The sequence below is a fragment of the Malania oleifera genome, chromosome 2 (genome assembly GCF_029873635.1).
Source record: "Malania oleifera isolate guangnan ecotype guangnan chromosome 2, ASM2987363v1, whole genome shotgun sequence".
NCBI classification, from domain to species: Eukaryota; Viridiplantae; Streptophyta; class Magnoliopsida; order Santalales; family Ximeniaceae; genus Malania; species Malania oleifera.
The window spans coordinates 68,649,745-68,668,982 of NC_080418.1; the positions used below are offsets into that span (position 1 = coordinate 68,649,745).

General features: G+C 35.8%; 1 protein-coding gene across 14 annotated transcripts in view; it reads left to right on the forward strand.

Annotated features, from left to right (window-relative positions):
• Positions 1–15,803, forward strand: part of LOC131149508 (probable bifunctional methylthioribulose-1-phosphate dehydratase/enolase-phosphatase E1 2) — a 66,308-nt gene extending 50,505 nt beyond the window's left edge. For 8 of the 14 annotated variants that reach the window (XM_058100004.1, XM_058100008.1, XM_058100010.1 and 5 more), the window contains 5 exons: positions 6,700–6,849; positions 6,921–7,022; positions 13,758–13,867; positions 13,952–14,070; positions 15,508–15,803. In XM_058100004.1, coding sequence (XP_057955987.1) covers positions 6,700–6,849; positions 6,921–7,022; positions 13,758–13,867; positions 13,952–14,070; positions 15,508–15,599 — 573 coding nt within the window. In that variant the 3' untranslated portion in view covers positions 15,600–15,803. Of the gene's footprint in view, positions 1–6,699; positions 6,850–6,920; positions 7,023–9,741; positions 10,165–10,337; positions 10,419–12,236; positions 12,367–13,757; positions 13,868–13,951; positions 14,071–15,507 lie in introns of those variants that run through there. The other 6 variants (XR_009135230.1, XR_009135231.1, XR_009135232.1 and 3 more) reach the window with 6 other exon arrangements.
• Positions 15,804–19,238: the final 3,435 nt, after the last annotated feature.

Sequence of the window (19,238 nt, forward strand, 5' to 3'; positions counted from 1 at the left end):
TCGGATTGTGTAAACATTGGTTCATGAACACTAAAAACCAAAATTGAACCGATAATCAAAAAATGTAAACAGATGAACCGAAACCAAACCGAACAAATTGGTCTACTGAATTTTTGGTACAGTTTGAGTCGTTTTTTTGGATTGATTCGATTTTCATATATATTTGAATATCACTACCAATGGCTAGTTCAGGAACAGTACTTGCAATAGTGCTGCTCGAGTGACTAGAAGATAATTCAACTCCAATAGGTGTTTGGCATTGTCTAGAATCAACGGACAATTCTCCCCCATTTGGCATTAGTCTGCCATGAGGGTCCATGTATTCATCAACATATTCTAATCCCAAAAGGCATGCCTCAGCCACAACGTATCAAGAAAATATTTTCTCTCTTCCAAAATGGGTCCCCATGTGAGATCTTGATACTTTAATTCCCAAAGGTACTTCAATGGTTGTAGTTCCTTAGTTTGAAACTTGGTATGTAAAAATTGCTTCAAATGCTGCGTATTTGACTATAAACACCTATGGCTACAATATCATTCAAAAAAAAAAAAAAAATGATTAGAATAATATGATGGTAGAATATATAGTTGTCCGCCACACATCTCTGGAGACCAAAATCAATAACAAGTGTAATAAATCAACCAAAGAATGCATTGGATGACCTCATTAAGCCATACAAAATCTTTTATAGACAACTTACTCATGCTGAGCAGCTAACCCATGAGGCTGCTCAATATAAACTTTATGAAGATCACGACATATGAAGGCATTCATCGCATCCAATTGGTGTTTAAAGAATCCAAATCATACACTTAAGAGTGAAAACCTTAGCTGCTAGTGTACCTTTCAAGCGAGCAACAGAACCACTTTGATTTACTTTTGCAGTAAACAGCCAATAAGAACCAGCTGCAGACTTATTAATAACAAGCTGCATAGGTACCCAAGTCTCATTATTCTTCGGGGTATGCATCCTTTGGAATACTCTACCAAAAATGGGACAAATAAGTTTGGTCAGATTAACCAACCCACTTACAATGGGGTGGCCTCACTAAAAGATTGGTGGCCAAATTCACACACAAACCATTCATTATCAGTTTTTAAGTGCTTAAATTGTTTTTTTAATGGGTGCTAATTCTCTTAAGAAAGTGAAACCTGGAATGTTTTGTGCAAGTGGTGCACCTTCTTCCTTTTTCTTTGAATTGAAAAAATAAAGTTGAAATATGCAAAGTTCATATTAATGGAGATGGGGGCTTCTCATTGATTTTTTTCTCCCTTGGGGTGGTTAAGTGTGTGTGTATGTGCTCATACCTGTGAGAGGGTGATCCTTGATAGAGTGGCAAGGATGTTATGTCCAAACTTGAAAGTTGAGTGTTCACAACACACAAAAGTAGTCTCTCTAACCATGATGTTGTCACTACATACATATTGACCTTTCTAGACCCCAATGGCATCAGAGCCTTACGCATTGGGTGTTAATTTATTTTTTTTCCTTTTATGTTTTAGATTTTCCTTTTTCTGATAAGTACAAGTTTTGGAGTTAAGGTTTCTAACGAAGCGTTAGTTGACAAAGCTCTTGGTCCTCCGTCTGCCCCATCACCGCCTCTAGTCTTTCTCCTCTAGCGGACATCTGACCTTCTCTTGCACCAACTAGATCCTCATGCCATTGCACATTGAGCTTCTCAAAGTCTCGCTTTACCAACAGCCGAATGATCCCCTTCACCTACATGGATCTGAGAATGAATTGAACTAGGGATTTTTCTACAACAACAACAAACCAAGCACCTGGCTCTCACTGCTGACAGAGAAGCCCTTGTCGGAGAAGATTGCTGGTTGTGGCATCTGTAGTCTCTGTCAAGTCCATATTGGGGCTTGGCGAGCTTAGATTTGGGGTTGGGAAGTTTAGATATTCTCTGGAGAGCTTGTCCAACAAGTTCATTGGTCCGTCAACTCCTCATCTGCTTTTTTCTTTCCAACAGGACAAATGGGCTACCTTTGAGAATCGTTTGCTTGGATCTGCACCGTCGAGCTCTAATCTAGGGTTCTGAAAGCTCAAACACTGCCCTTGGGGGCAAGGGATAAGGGTTAAAAGCCCTCCATCCCCCCTGATTATTGACTAAATAATTCTTTACTACCCATGTTTGCATTTAAAGTTCAAAACTTTAAAAAAAAGACTCTGTGATTTGGTTTACTATTATTAGATTTAATTTTTCTCATTGTATGAAAAATAATAATAATTTATCTTTTTACTTGTTTGATGCTGGGATGTGATTTTGAGCAATGTTATCTATTACGGGCAGAACACTTAACTCTTTGTCAAGGGTTGTGCAACACTAGTTATAGCATAGTAGCTGAACTGGTAAGTATGCTGCGGTTTCACCACTTGAACAAATTCACAACCACCAAATACAAATAAAGCAAAGCAGTATGCAAACATGAAATCAATTGAGAGTCTCGCTGTAAACTGTAAAGTAATGCAATTCATTATTCAAACTTCTGTAGGCAACATGTGTTTTGCGAAGGAAGCTAGTAGACTAAACATGTATACAATAGCTAGTGAGTTTTACAATGATTGATAAATACTCACCTACCCTAAAGAGCTTTCTATACTATTCTCACTTTGTCACTTGGAAACATCGAAGTGACTAGTCATAATCATTATTATCACTTAGGAATTATCCCACTTAAAGAATAAAACCTCTAATAGTATTACATGATGATTACCCATCCCATGCACACAAAACAAGTGGTCACTGGCAGTATAATGCCATGAACAAGCTTGGCTTGTGATGTCCTCTCGCATTTGTGCGGTCAATGTCCTCGTACACTTTGAGTCTTAAGTACTCTTCAACTTTGTCCATGAACAGTTCCATATCTTGTGTTTTCATCCAATTGATATGTTCATCTTTGAGGCTTTTCGACTTTACTAAGAACTCACACAACTTCTTCCTTGATGATGTGAACTCTTTATCGTCAATGATATCTTTATATTTTTGTTTGTTGTATTGATATGCCTTTAGTGGTACTTTGGTTGACCACAAATTTAAAAGTCAGCATGTAATGGCCATTATGGACATTGCATAATGATATGGATGGTTCTGAGACTGTTACCTGCGATATCTTGAAGGTGGTTCAATTACAATATGCAATGGTTGTTACAGGCGGTTATAGCAGTTACATGCCATTATGGGCTGTTTGCAGTGGCAAATTGGCAAGAATGACTAACATGTTTTTCAATCCTTTTTGCCTTTCCCCTCTCTTTTCCTTTTATGGAAGCTTAGAAACTCAATTTTAATTTGGTTTTTTAGTTAATGATTTTTTTATTATTTAAAGAACAGTTCATTTTTAGGTTTTTTTTTTTCCTAAAATTTAGTTTGCATTTGACTACCATTCAAATAAACCAAACTTTTTATCTCATTAAATTACATGTGCTCGTGTTCTACGTTCTTTCAATTTTATTTTATTTCATTTTTTCCTTTTTCTTACACCTATTTTAGAGACTAAAATACGTTTGATCGTATGCATATTTGTTCTTGTTTAACATATGAACATTTCGAAACAGCAAACATTAAAGATTTTTTTTTTTTTTTTGGGGAGAGGGCCCGGGGGGGGGGGGGGGGGAAGGGGCCTTACAGTGTCCCCCCACCTACTTCAGTTGGTCCTTACTACATAGCAGAACGCTACCTTTATTAGCCTAATGGGAAAGCGATACAACCAAATCCGGAGCATCTCAAAGTATGGGGCAAAGGATCAAGCACTTTGACTTCTATATTTTATTTTTCAGATAACAGAAATTCCATTAAAGAATAAAAGAGTACAAAATATATTTTCTATTTCTTTATATTTATGATTTCTTAGTTTGAATTTCACTTGTAAGTTGTAAGCACCAATAAAGTAGTGAAAAGTAGCAAACACATGCTTCTTCTCGCTAATAGAAACTAAAGCAACCTAGATGATGTCCAATACTTGTAGTTTCTATTATATTTAATTTGTTAAAATTTACTAAAACTCATTTAATGCTTTAGTATATAGGATTCTGGTACCAAAACATGTGAATCTAAATGGTTTTAAAAAGTTTGCTCATGCAAAAAATGAATTGATGGATGCGGTGTCCACTACCTATTATGTAATGACGATGATGATCGTGACCGCTACTATTACTGTTACTGTTACACAGATCTTTACTGTTATTTAAAACCATGCTAACTTCAGTTTGGATCTTCAATGTCAATGATGAATAGCTTGACGTTCCTGACATGAAACACAGGATGCACCTTCACCCCAGCTAGAGGATCAACCTTTTTAGAGTACTTTTTTTGACTTTGGCCAAGATGGGGATTGGTCCTTCATATTTTTGTTGTAGTTTACTATCTCAACCTCATAGTGACTTGATTTGCTATGGATGGAACTTAACAAGCACCAAGTTACCCATGCTGATGTGCGACGGTCTTCCCCCTTGATCTGCCCACCTTTCCATCCTATTGCTTTTTCTAGGTAAGCTCGAACGATCTTTGCGTTCTGCCTTCATTCTTTAGCGAGGACGTACTCTCTCTAACTCTTTCATCTATATGACTTGTCCACAATGTGAGGTAATCATGGCTGCTAGTTTATGACAAGCTAAAAAATTCTTGTTGGATGTTGAGCACTTTTGGGTTTCGAAACGAAATTGAGTGACGTCAAGTAGCTGCTCCCAATTCTTCTAGTTGGCGGTAACAAAATGGTGCAAGTACTCCTCTAGTAGCTCATTGAATCTCTCTTTCTATCCATCTGTCTATGGGTGGTAGCTCGAAGAGATTTCAAGATGTGAATTGAGGATTTTGAAAACTGTACTTTTGTGTGAGTAATGAAAGTACTGTAATTCGAAAACTTGTCTGTAACCACAAGTATAGACTTTGTGCTCCAATTTTTTGATTAACAGAAAATTTATTAGAGAGGGTGGAATGTACAAGAAGAAAGAACTTAAGACTTTGCGTCCTTGACTCTACAAGGTTGGTGAAGTCAAGTGAAACACTCTCCATTGTCTTGTTGGTATGTGAAAGGGCTTGCAGTCTTCTCCTGCTCAACTTTCTCTTTCTAGTAGGTGAGACAAGTTTCATACACAACCACTTGATCATGCATGTGTGGCTAGAAATACCTCTGCCTCAACAATGCCAAAGTTTGATACCATGTTGGGTCGCCTTCCCTCTTGATGTCATGTCATTCTTGCAACAGTGTCTTCCTCAGATCTCCAATTAAAGGCACAAAGAGCCTGTCACCATGTGTCAACGACAATCTATCTTCTGACCGCAATTGGTGTGCTTTGCCCTCTTTTACCAACTTCTTGAGGTTTTGAATGACCAGATCTTTGACTAGGTTCTCCTTAATGCTCCTCCTCACTTTTTTTACTTACTGTCAAGTGTGTTACCAATTGTAATTGCAATCTCAGCCTTTCTGCTCAGTGCATTAGCAACTTGATGTATTTGCTTTGACTTGTGCTCAAAAGAGAAAACAAACTCTGCAGGAATTCTTACCAAGGATCTGCTTCTGCTTGGGGGATGACTTAAGTTGTGTGAAGAAATGACTAGTAGCTAAGTAATTTATTTTCATCACAAACTTAGACCTAAGTAGGTAATGCCACCACGTGTTGGCAATAGATTACAATTAGCATCTCCTTCTCTTTTGACTTGAATACTTTCACTCAACTTTAGTAAGCTGAAGGCCCTTGTATGCATTAGGATAAGCATCTTGTAATAAGACTGCCAAAAGCATAGTTTGATGCATTTGTACGTACCTTGAAGGGCTTTATGAGGCGTGGAAGTGCAAGTATTGGATCTTGCATTACAACTTCCTTGAAGTTGTCAATGGCTCCCTGTGACTCCTCTACCCAGTTTCACTTGGGGCTTTCTTCAGCTATTCTGTCAATAGGGCAGTCTTGCTTGGGTGGAAGTTATATCCCTCCACAAACATGCAATTGTAGTTGATGAGTCCAAGAAAGGGATGCAGCTCCTTGACTGGTTTTAGATCTTTGAATGTTGCATTACTTTTTCTTTCTCTATATCCATCTGGACAGGATCTTGTTCAACCATATAACAAGGAATTTGATACTCCTTTGAGGGAAAGAGTTCTCTTTTTTAACCTAAAAGTTTTTCTGCTTTCTTTATCAATTATGCTTTTCTATATGGACTTTAAGCTGGGGAAAAAATGGAGCCTTTCGAATTCTAAATTAAAACAGTATAGATGATTTGAATTCTTCATTACACTTTCATGTTATTTGTTAGAAAAAAGCTGCATCAAACAACACAAGAGAATGGCAAACTAAGCAGCTGCCCAATACACACAATGCTTAATGTGGTTTGTCCCTGCCAGTTGGTATACATGTATGGATGAGAGAAAAATCTAGACAACGATGAGGTTACAAGGAGTACCCACCAAAAAATGTCACTCTTAGTTTGATGTACCCCATCCATGTGCACAAACTTTCACATCTTTGTCCTTCAGTCAATCAGCCTCATGCCTTCACAATTTGTACATGGATATTTTTAGTGTTAGGGAACCCTACATGCACTTGGATTAGAAATACCTTATCCTTCAAGGACTATGAGACTCAAAATTATGAAACTTGTCCACCAAAAATCCTTCAAATTATAATCTTCAAAAATAATTTTATCATCAAACCTGGAATTTGAGGCATGTTTTGACAGCTTTTGTTTGTTTGATTGCAGATTCAGGAGGATTTGGAGCAAGGCGCTGTTGGTGCTGTGCCCATCCCTTCGGATTATGGGACAAAAGATCTGGTGATTGCTTCTTTAGCTGCTAATGTGGAAGCGATGATTAGGACTGCTAGAAAGGTTACTGCCCTGAAACTACTCGAAGTAAGACACTAAAACCCTAATCTTCTTTTCAACAGAGATTTCTTGTTCTTCATTAAATATTCTGCATGCAGGGTCACATTTGGAGAACTGGTTTTCAAAATAACGAGTTGGTTGGTGTAGTTTTTGATGATGTGCCTGAAGCTCTTGAGAGGTGGCACGCTTTGGGTATCAAGGTTGTTCATTTCTTTGCTCTCACCCCACACCCCCAAAAGGCTTTTATTTGTTGGTAGGGAGCAAACAAAAATGAGCCAAAATGAGGAGATTTTTGTAGGTTACTGCCATCAACCATAGACCAAGCTTCAATCTCTACAGTTCTGCTAGATAACTAGAGAACTTTTTTTGTCTCTAGATTTCTTTGTTTTCTGGTAGATTTATGATTGCAAGTTAATTTAAAATTTTCAAGCTTGTTTTTCTAAGAGAAGGGGGGGGGGGGGGCTCCAACTAAATTTCATTTTTCAAGTTTTAATTATTTCAGGAAAATTCAGAAATGCTATAAAATTTGGCGTATTATTATGATTGGAAAATTCTAGTTATTCAGATTTGGCATTTATTTAAAATCTGTTCTAGATGTTGCAAGTGATAGAAACAGTGCTGAATTTTCAAATGATAGGATTTGAGGGATGATGCTTATCAAGATTTTGAAATGATGACATTTTGAATCATCTTCTGACATTTCTTTTAATGCTTGAACTAGTTTTTAAAAATGAACACACACACAGCCTAAGCTATTCAGACAGATCCATCTTTAAAGCGAAGGTGTGCCAGTGTCTTCATGCTTACGCTTTCACGCATATACACCTATAAATGCCATCACGTTAAGTGTTTTTCTATGGTATTTACCATCTTAAATTGCTCTTAGTTTTCATAAATGTTTCCATTGAAAATAATCTTTCCTCTCCTTTATACAACAACTCACCAGACCTTTCGTTCAACAATTAATGTTTTGAAAGTAAGCCATGCCATGCGTACTCTCGTTACACTTGTCTTTTTTGTTTTTACTAATTTTAAATTTTTCATTACCTTTTACCTTCAGATTAATCTCTTTCCATTCATGTGCCTATTAATTAGGTCATACACACACACACACTTGAATATGCTCATAACCATACATATATATATGTACCTTCATGTACACATTCATGCATGTGCAGGTGCATATATGCAGGTACTGATCATATGTATATTTATTTACATGTATCCATGCATGGGCTAAGATACATGACATGACACTTGCACTGTAAAGCCATGTACATGTACTTGCGTGTATAGTCTTGGCAAACAGATAATTTTGCTCTTGAAGGACATGATATGTTTTCTTTGATTGTGTATCTACTTTTTATAATATAACATTTATTGTGTATATATATAATAAATTTATTACAATTAAAAAATAATAAATCTAGATAAATGATACCAACCCTTATACACACACACACATGAGATAATTTATCATCAAATGGTTATGTAATGTAATTAAATATCAGCAATGTTTGATTACAAAACCCACATCATAATTGCAGAAAATAAGAATTCATAATATATGCAATAGATCATATGTATGTGTATGTATCATATAATTTTCTCATTGCACAAGCTAGTAATTAGTTAAGTGTTGTGAATAAACCACAAAGAATTTGTCAGAAAATCATCTTAAATATTAGCTGATTGTTTTGGGGCTCTTCCTTCTCCTTACATTATTTATGCATTATTTTTTAAAAAATAAAATAAAAGAAAATTTCACTTCATTTTGGGTCAATGACATAATGCTAATTTAATCAGAAGTGATATAGTGAAACTTAGTTTTAAATGATGAATTGAGAAAAAACCAAAAACACAAACATTATAATTAAGAAATTATTGATTTCTACTTGTTAGCACCAATTGCTGGTTGGACCTTGTAGAAATTCAAGTGATTTCAACTGAAATCATTGTTGAAGATCAGGAGAATTGTCCTGCTGTAATTGATAATGTTGCAGTCAATGAATACAGAAATACTTGCTAAAGTTTAGGGATGAGGAGATATGATTCTGAGGACTTCAAACTTAAATTTGAATTTGAATTTGAATTTGAATGTCTAAACATTGTTGATAATTGGGAAATTAGTTGTAAATGTGTTTATATATGCTGCATGTAAGCTACAAGCAAATAATGAGAAATATAGAAATCTTCCAACACTTTCTCTCTTCTATCTCTTCACATGGTATCAGATTAGCCATAAAATACCAACGTCTAAGCCATGTCTTCCTCATCTTTACTTTCCTCTACTACCATTGATAACCAACACTCACAATCTCCCTCTGTCCTCACTATGTCTAATGTGGTCACTGTCAAACTAAATCTCAATAAATTACATTCTTTGGAAAGCACAAATAGTGCCTTAATTTCGTGGTCAGGACCACTTTGTATACCTTGATGGTACCATGCCCGAGCCTCCCCACACCATCTCTGTATCTCATCCTAATAGTGGTGTTATATTTGAAACACCAAATCCTGCCTACTCTCACTTGATGCGCCTGGATAATCTTATTCTCAGTACACTAATGTCCTCCCTCACTGAAGGGTACTTGCTCAGGTAGTAAATTATACTACTTACTATGCTGTTTGGCATGCACTAGATGAAAATTTCTCCTCAAGGTCTCGAGCAAGGACTGCAAATTTGAATACAGCTTGCAACTGCAACAAAAGGCAGCAAGTCTGGCACTGAATATTTTCTTTTCATTAAGAAACTCACTGATTAATTAGCTTTTGCAGGACAACCTATGACTTGTGAAGATGTTATCACCTATGTGCTAGTAGGATTAAGTCACGAATTTGATAGCTTTGTGGCCTCAATTTCTGCTCGCACCGACAAGGTTACAATGGAAGAATTTAATTCTCTTTTGCTAACAACAGGGGCCTGTCTTTCTTGACATCAATTTCCAGCTCCAGTTCCACCAATGTCTTTCAATGTTGCACAAAGACAATACCAACACTCTACAAATCAAGGAAGAGGTGGTCCTTGAGGGAGGGGGCATGGAAATCATGGTTGTTTCAATAATACTTCTTGTAACACTGATAAGAACTACTTAATATGTTAGCTTTGTAATAAACCAAGCCACTCAGCACGCAAATGCTATCATCATTTTGATCTTTCTTATCAGGACTCAAAACCAGAAAATAAACAAGCCATGGTCACTACTCCTGCTAGAAATTGGGAAATTGAATGGCATGCAGATATTGGTGCAATTCACAATGTGACCAATGATATCAACAATCTGAGCATCAGAAATGATGACTATCATTGTACATATCATGTTCGAGTTGGAAATGGCCAAGGTTTGCAAATCTCTAAAATTGGTTTCACTAAACTTTCCACTACCAACTCTACCTTTGTTCTTAATCAAGTTGTTTTTGTCCCACAAATTCAAAAGAATTTGTTATCTGTTAAAACAGTTTGTGTTGACAACCATGTTTATTTCGAATTTCATGACCATTTCTTTCTTATGAAGGATTACAAGGGGAAGGTCCATCATCAAGGACATCTCATTGATGGACTCTATCAATTTACATCCAAATCACGTTGTCCACAGGTTCTCTCAACTATACGTGTCTCTCTTCATGAATGGCATCGTCGACTTGGATAGCATCCACACCTATTGTCAATAAAGTTCTTTCATGCATCACTTTTCCAGTAGAAAGCAATAAAAAGCACTTTGTGTGCCCTAAATGTTAGATGGCCAAAAGCCATGACTTGCCATTTAAGTACTCTACTCATGTTTCTTGATATCCTCTAGATTTAATTTTTAGTGATGTATGGGGACCAACATGCGTGGCTTCTACCACTGGTGCCAAATATTATGTTAGTTTTCTTGATGATTATTCAAAGTTTGTTTGGTTATTTCCAATGAAATTCAAATCCGAAGTTGAATCAATCTTTCTTCAGTTTCAAGCCTATGTTGAAAAACACTTTGAGAAAAAATAAAATCCGTCTAGTCTGGCTGGCATGGAGAATTTCAATGCTTGAACACTTATTTTACACAAACTGGAATTAATCGTCGACTAGCATGCCCTTATACTCATCAACAAAATGGTTCTATTATGTGTAAACATCGACACATTGTCGAAGTTGGATTAATGTTAGCATACTCAAACTTACCATTGCTTTACTAGGAAGATGCTTTTCAAACACCTACATTTGTTATTAATAGACTGCCAACGCATGTTTTGAAGCAAAAATCTCCCTAAGAAATTCTATATCACCACATGCCTAATTTCTCTTTTATGCGTGTTTTTGGCTGTGCATGTTGGCCTAATTTAAGATCTTACAATACAAACAAACTCAATTTCTGCTCAAAAACATGCATATTCATTGGCTATAGTCTTTGTCATCAAGGGTACAAATGCCTTGATCTTTCTACTGGCAAGATTTATGTCTCACGACATGTGGTTTTCAATAAGACACTATTTCCATATACCAAAGAAGCCCTCTCAGCTGCAATATGTTCCGCTTCCTCCAAATATCAATGTCTCACTTCCCTCTCAGCTCCACAGATTTGCAATCTAACCATATTCCTATTAGAACAATAGAGCTGCACCTTGCTTGTCTCTTTCTCCAGGTCCAAATGAGGATATCAATCCACAAGCTACTACATATCAGCTTCAAATCAAAGAGCTCCCCTCGGTTTTGCCATCTCATAGCAGTGTTTCAAGCCTTGTCACAAACATTCATCCTATGACGACAAGATCAAAGAACAATATTCACAAACCTCGCAAGCAATCAAATGACTATGTTAGGCATCCACTACCTCGAGCATTGCTAGCCGAAAGATCCATCACAACTGTAGAACCGAGCTCTTTTATTGAAGCATCAAAATCAATTCTTTGGCGAGAAGTTATGAACAAAGAATTTATTGTATTGCTGCAAAATGATTATTGGTCCTTAGTTCCACACTCACTAGGTACAAATATTGTGGGATATTGTTGGGTTTACCAAATTAAAAGAAAAGCTGATTGGACTATTGAGCGTCGTATAGCTCGACTAATCGCCAAAGGCTTCTATCAATAAGAAGGAATTAATTTTTCAGAAACATTTGGCCCAGTTATTAGGCATGCCACAATTAGATTGGTTCTTTCAATTGCAGTTTCTCATGATTGGCCCATTCACCAAATTGATGTGTGAAATGCATTTTTGCACGGTGATCTTCAAGATGAAGTTTTTATGACTTAACCACAAGGTTGCATTCATCCTTAATTTCCAAGTCATGTCTGTAAATTACACAAATCACTATATGGTCTGCGACAAGCTCCCCGAGCTTGGTTTTCTGAACTTTCAGACAAGCTAAAGTCATTACACTTCCCTGAAAGCAAAACTGATACTTCACTATTTGTTCTTAAAACAAAAATTGCAGCTGTTCGGCTACCATCAACCGAGTAATTCATTGCTTAAAGGAAGCATTTGCTATCAAAGACTTAGGCCCTCTTTACCTTTTCCTTGGTGTAGAAGCACTTAGATGCAGTGATGGTCTTTATCTTACTCAGTGCAAATATATAGTGGATTTGCTCAAAAAGAGCAACATGGATCAGGCAAAACCATGCAGTAGGCCGATGGCTTCCACTTACAATCTCACTTCAACAGATGGCAAACCGTGTGCTGATGCAAGCCTTTACAGAAGTATTTTCAGCAGCATGCAATACGTTGCATTTACATGGCCTGATTTGTCTTTTTCTGTCCACAAAGTCAGCGAGCTTATGCATAATCCTCTTGAATCACACTGGCAAGCCGTAAAGCGAATGCTTCGCTATCTTAAGCATTCGGTTTCAACAGGCTTGTTAATCTCTAAAGCTGCAGAATTCATACTTCATGCATTCTCAAATTCGGATTGGTCAGCAGATAGGGATGATAGAAGATCTATGGGTGCTTATTGTATTTATTAGGGTCCTAAGACTCCTAACTTGATCTCCTGGAGCTGTAAACAGCAGCCAACAGTGGCTTGTAGCAGCACTGAGGCTGAATACAAGGCACTGGCAAACACAGCAGCCGAGCTAATGTGGATCAAGTCAATTCTAGCTGAACTCAGAATTTCTATTCGACAACCACCTGTTCTTTGGTGCGACAACATTGGTGCCACTTATTTCACATCCATTCCTGCGTTTCATGCAAGAACGAAACACATAGAGATCAACTTTCATTTTGTTCGAGATCAAGTCTACCGCAAACAATTAATAGTTCAGTTCATCTCTAGTCGTGATCAGGTAGCGGATGCACTGACAAAACCATTATCACCAATGAAGTTCCGAGATGTTCAATCCAATCTGAATGTTTGTGATCTCCCCTTCAGATTGAAGGGGCGTGTAGAAGATCGAGTGATTTCAACTGAAATCACTGCTGAAGATTAGGAGAATTGATCCTGCTGTAACCGATAAGGATTCTGTCAATGAATACCGAAATACTTACTGAAGTTTAGGGATGAGGAGATATGATTTTGAGGACTTCAAACTTTAAAATTTGAAATTGAAATTGAAATTGAATTTGAATGTTTAAACGTGGCTGATAATTAGGAATTAGTTGTAAATGTGTTTATATATATTGCATGTAAGCTACAAGCAAATAATGAGAAATACAGATATCTTCCAACACTTTCTCTCTTCTATCTCTTCACAAACCTTAATGATATACTGCCTTGTAGCAGATGCGTGGTCCCTGATGGTTGGTCCTTTTATTTACTTGACATTGCTTCTTATTAATAGGTCTGTTATGGCATTTCTAAAATAAATTAAGCTACTTTTAGCTGAAATACTTTATTAATTTTGAAGAAAAAAGATATAAATAGTGTCTTATGAAATTGCTATATAACTTGCTGAGTGATATGCTTTTTTATCCAAAACAAAAAGACTGGCGCTAATCATTCTTGTTGCTTATCTTGATTCAGGTGTACGTATATTCTAACTGTAGCAGAGAAGCACAACAGCTTCTCCTTGCGAATTCTAATTTTGGGGACTTGAGGAAATACTTCTGTGGATTTTTTGACACCACAGTGGGGCAAGTTCTGCATGTCTTTCTCTGTTTGTTAGTTCAACAGCTCTGCACTTTTTGAAAATTTATGCTCGTCATTTCAATGTGCAGAAACAAAGAAGAAAATCACAGTTACTCTGAGATTTTACAATCTGTGGGAGTAGTTAAGCCGACAGATATGGTATTTGTGACAGATGTCTTTCAAGAAGCTGTGGCTGCGAAGGCTGCAGGTAGCATGCTGCTAATGTGGCTGACATAATATTGTAGGAAATCTTTTTTACTGCTAATGTTTCCACATCTCTTTTTTTTCCCCCCTCTTTCCTTTCTTTTCACCGATCAAAGCAAGAAAAACACTTCTAATATTTTTCTATTTACTTTCAGAAAAGAGGGGGAATTTCCTATTCTTTCCTTAAATTCAATGCAGTATTAACTTAAATATATTAAATATAATAGAAGACTGAAAATGGAAGTCTCTTTCTAGTATCCATTCTACATCACAGAACAAAAATATCAGATGCATCAATATGGAAATTTTTGGTACCTGAATTCAATGAAATTGGAAATATCGACAAATTCTTGTGTTTGACCTAACAATAGGAAAATAAAAACTGCTGCAACCTGCACTAGGTGGGAAGAGGCGGCATATATTAAGAACCGGCACAAATGTAGAATTAACACCTAGTTGTAGATGAGCAAAGATCTTTCTCATGATTTACAAGGACTCGAGCACTTAAGTCTCAGGTGTCAGGTCAATGACTACTGGGCTTAGCTCGTGGTTCCAGGTGGTCCAGGTCTTGGATTAGCCCCAGGCTCCTCTTCCCTGTATGTAGCGGAGGCCATCGTCCTCTGTGCCCTCAACTCACTGCCATGTGGCATACTTTGAAAAATACAGTAAGTTGAGGTCAATCATATCAGCTCTGCCCACATCTTAACTAATGACTGCATTTTAGTAAATGCATATCCTCATAGAGAAGCATTGTCAAATTCTAAAGCTATATGTTCTGCTCATGTGTGCTTTCTAACTTCTGTTTGTAAATATTTATTTGTTTATTTTCTAAATTTGGCTGACTGTATATTATATCTCTATTTTTCTCCCCAAACAATATCAATTTTTAGATACATGCACACTGTTCATAGGGGTTTCCTAATTTTTATGCAGATATTTTCTTTCTATTTGCTTCTTGTATATGGTTTGTAAATTTTTAATTGCTGGGCAGAACACAGATAATAGAGGGAAATGAAGAACCAGATTGTGTATGCGGGTGTTTTGGGATTAAGGGTTTTGTTTTTTTTGTTTGTTTGTTTGCCCTTTTTTTTTTTTTTTTTGCCTCTCTTGTGTGAAGCCAGGGCACTTGGATTAGTGTCAGTTGGCAAGATCAACAAATCTACCTTTTAGGAGCAGTCTGCATGCATGCTTTGTTAAAACTTCATGCATACTGTTCTAATTTTTCAACTTTCAAATGTTTGCTAATTTACTTAGATAATTCCAGCATGTTGCACTATTTAATTTAAGCAGGTTAACGGGTTTAGGATCCAGATTGATTAGACCTTGACATTGCTAGTAGTCGGTAATGCCGCCAGCTTAGATTATTAATACTTCTCTAATTCTTATGCTAATTATTTCTGCTGTGGAATTATATCTTTTGGTGAATTAATCCATGTTTCAGGTCTAGAAGTCATGATATCCATACGAGCAGGAAATGAGCCTTTGCCAGAGCATCATGGATTTAGAACGATTGAATCCTTGTTGCAAATCTGATCTCAGGTTTGATCTGTAGAGACTCTTGGTATCATTACAATCAAGTAGTATAGTAACCAACGTACAAAAATAAATTGTATGAGTTAGGGGATATACATTTTCTTTTTCTCCCCTAAATGCGAGAAAAAAGGAATGGCTATTGAAACTGTAATTAATTTAATAATGTTATAAAGAAGTCTTTCTAGATTGGTGAAGCTGTTCAAATGACTTCTCAAACTGAGTCACTGCTGGGGTTAGCCTTACTCATTTTTAGCAAATCTGGATGGGTAATTGGTTTGTGCAGAATACCAGTGGTAATAGAGCCATAATGGACTTTATGATCATTATAGCTTTCAATGTGAACCTTGAGAAAATCATGCGGGCTTGGTTGTGTTCCATGCATCGGCATCGGTTTTCCTGGAAATAATTCTAGGCCTTCAGCCCGTGGATATAGATGGCCCCGAATTTAATAGATAGATGACTGAGTTTTTTTTTTTTTTTTTTTTGAAAAAAAAATATTTTTGGTCTTGAAAATATGAAGGAATATATTAATCACTATTGGAAAAATACAATTGTACAGTTATTCCAGCTAAAGAATTGTTGCCCTAATGCATAAATATTAAAACAGTAAAAAATGGTCCTATGGAAGCAAGAATTTCCATGTATTCATTATATACTTAATATTAGATTGATGGGTCTAGAACTACCAAGGATGCTATTTATAGTTCTCATTTGGTCTGCCTTTTGACGGTTAAATGTAGTATTATGGCATGATTTATTGGCAAATTATTTGGTCAAGCTGGATTACCAGTGTAGACATACTACCAACAAATTCATAGTTTATCCCCATTAATCACTTGTCAATTTTAGGCTGATAATTACATAATGAACTTCCTTTTATAGAACCAAGTAACTGGAGTTGCCTCATGAATGTGCATGTACCCAACACTAGAACGATAGAGTTCTTGGAGCTGTCAGACATGGTTCAATCCAGTGATGAGGCGCAACTGTATAGTCTGTATTTTCGGTGATTTACAGGATTTTATGTTCTTGCTGTTTTTTTTTTTTTTTGGGAGGAAGAACAAGATTACAAGTAAATGTTTTTCAAAATTATATTATTCCTATATTAAATACTCTATAGTAAGTAAAATTTATATCTTGCCCATTAATTTTCAATATATTTAGTTCACATTTTTTAAATAACAATATGAAAATAGATTCTTTAAATTATTTTATATATAGTTTTTTCCAAATTTCAATTGGGGGGCTTAAAATTTGTAAGGTAAAATAAGGAGTCGACCAAATCCATTTCCTAATGGAACTTTCTTTCTTGAGGTTATTTAACAAGCATCACCCACAATCATCATATTTCTCATGTTTTAATATTATAACTTGGCCATTTTCATCTTAGCTTATTATGTTGGTCTCTATTTATGTAAAATAAAACATTTTAAGATGTTGGGTATTTGAGAGATGGAAAGTGTTGAGATAAATGAGAACTCAATTCCCCCCCCCACCTCAAGGCATAGGTACCTACAAAGGTGATTGGGCATATATTAGAAGACGGGAGGGGAGCTACATTTAGATAACATAGTGATGTGTTTGATGCTAAAGAAAGTGTGTATGAATAAGACTCTTGTCCTCTGTACTAATTTTAAGTAGTTCTAACTTACTAAGGACTAAGAAGTTGCTTATATACATTTTTTAGGACCATGTTTTTACATGGTTCAAGTTAATATTACTTAACATTCGCTAAAGGTAAAGATTAATAAGCTAATCTAGTCAAGACTTCCATTTGAGCCGTAATGTGTGCTAAGTTCTTGGTTTTAAAAATAAAAAATAAAAGAGAAGGATTTAAGATGGTCAAGATTTATGATAGTTATAGGTTCAAAATTTTGTTAAGGATCACCTTTTATGAGGTATAACTCTAATTTTCCTTTCATTCCCACCTTTCTTTCTTTTGTTGCATTTTCCGTTTGATCATTTTCTCTCTTTTATCTTTATCTTTCTTCCTTTCATTTCCTCGATTTGTTTTTTCTTCTGGGAGTTTCTCTCATTCCATTCTCACTTTCCCTTTCATTTTCCTTTATTGGTGATATTTTTTCCTTCTTCCTTCTATACCATGAATCTCAAAATTGTTGTGTGAGGGGGTGATCCTCTAATAGGCTACTAAATACATGATTAACTGTAGGCTCATAGAGGTGTTGAGGGATTTATCTTATTTTGACATCCATCTTTACTTTAACTAAATTGTCAACCCTAAGGCCAAGGTAAATTTTGGTCAAGTGACTTAGAATTTAAGACAACTTGTAATTTGAAGCTCAAAGGGCTAGAAAGGGATTACCTTTCTTACACAAGGGATATATAGGATATATTAATCGACTAATATTAAACTACTACCTATCATTTGGTCATAACCCCTATCATAACATCATTGAGGTTTGCTGAATAAAGGATTTTGACTTCTATGATTTGAGACAAAACTTCTTGATAGTTTAAGCAAGTTTATTCATTTATTAATAAAGCCATTTAAGTGTGAATCATTAGAGTAAGGATTATAATTTTCACAATGTTGGGTACTTTTCAAAACTTGTATGTCCTAATCATTCTGTCTTGATTGATGGTAGACGTGACAAAGATATGTTGACTTCTGGATTATAACTTGGCGATAGCCATTTTTTCACTAGCTTTGATTTCATTGGATTATCTCAACCTCATTTCCTTCCAAGATTAGTGCATATTGAATCAAGTATAGATGCTTTTGTATTATATACATCAAGAAAAGCTGTTTCCCTAGTGTGGGTGTGATCCTTGATAAGGGAATTAGAAGGTTTTTTCATTTTAAACTCAAAAGGTTGACTAGGGGTATTTTTTATTTTGAGTGAGATAGAAAAGTGACCATTTTTCACTTAAGCCATGTCTACTTAGTTGAAATGATTTATATTTATTTATACCCTTGAGTATATGTTATGCTAGCTTTCAACCTTAGAAGGTAGAAACTTTTCATTTTTTTATTCTCCTTGAACACAATGAAAGTTTATCATCCCTTGGTCATTGACTGTCAAATCATCCTTCATTGAAATTCTGGAAGTGATGCAATTTCAAATATTCAACAATTGAAGGATTTGCTAAGACTATCCTATGAGTGCAAATTAAATTTTCAAAAGTCATGTCTTTGGTTCCTTATTGCCCAAATGATTCAAAGGAGATAATTTTTCTCTCTTTTATGATATTTATGCATGAAATTTAAGGAAAACAAAAATGCAAAACATGCAACTCACATATTAAATCAATACATTTTATAGTGGTTAATACAATAGGTCAAAGACATTGAAACTCATGCTTTGATCAAGAACATCTTGAAAGAATTTTCTTGTACTTCTTGAGTCATTTATCAAGGCGCATTCACTTGATTGCCTATATTTGAACCAACCCATTGAAGTTGTTTTCTACTCCTATTTTTGCAAAGATAATTCCCTAGGTGTAGCCATCTAACCCGCTTTGTTTAATAACCTCCTTTTACCTTTGGTGCATCCTTCATTGAAAATGTCTTCTAGGGGTTTGATATCTGCTTTTTTTTTTTTATTTAGACAAGGATTCCTATTAAGTTAGTCAAGATATTTTGTGATCTTGCCTATATATTTCTTTTTTAAGGGCAGT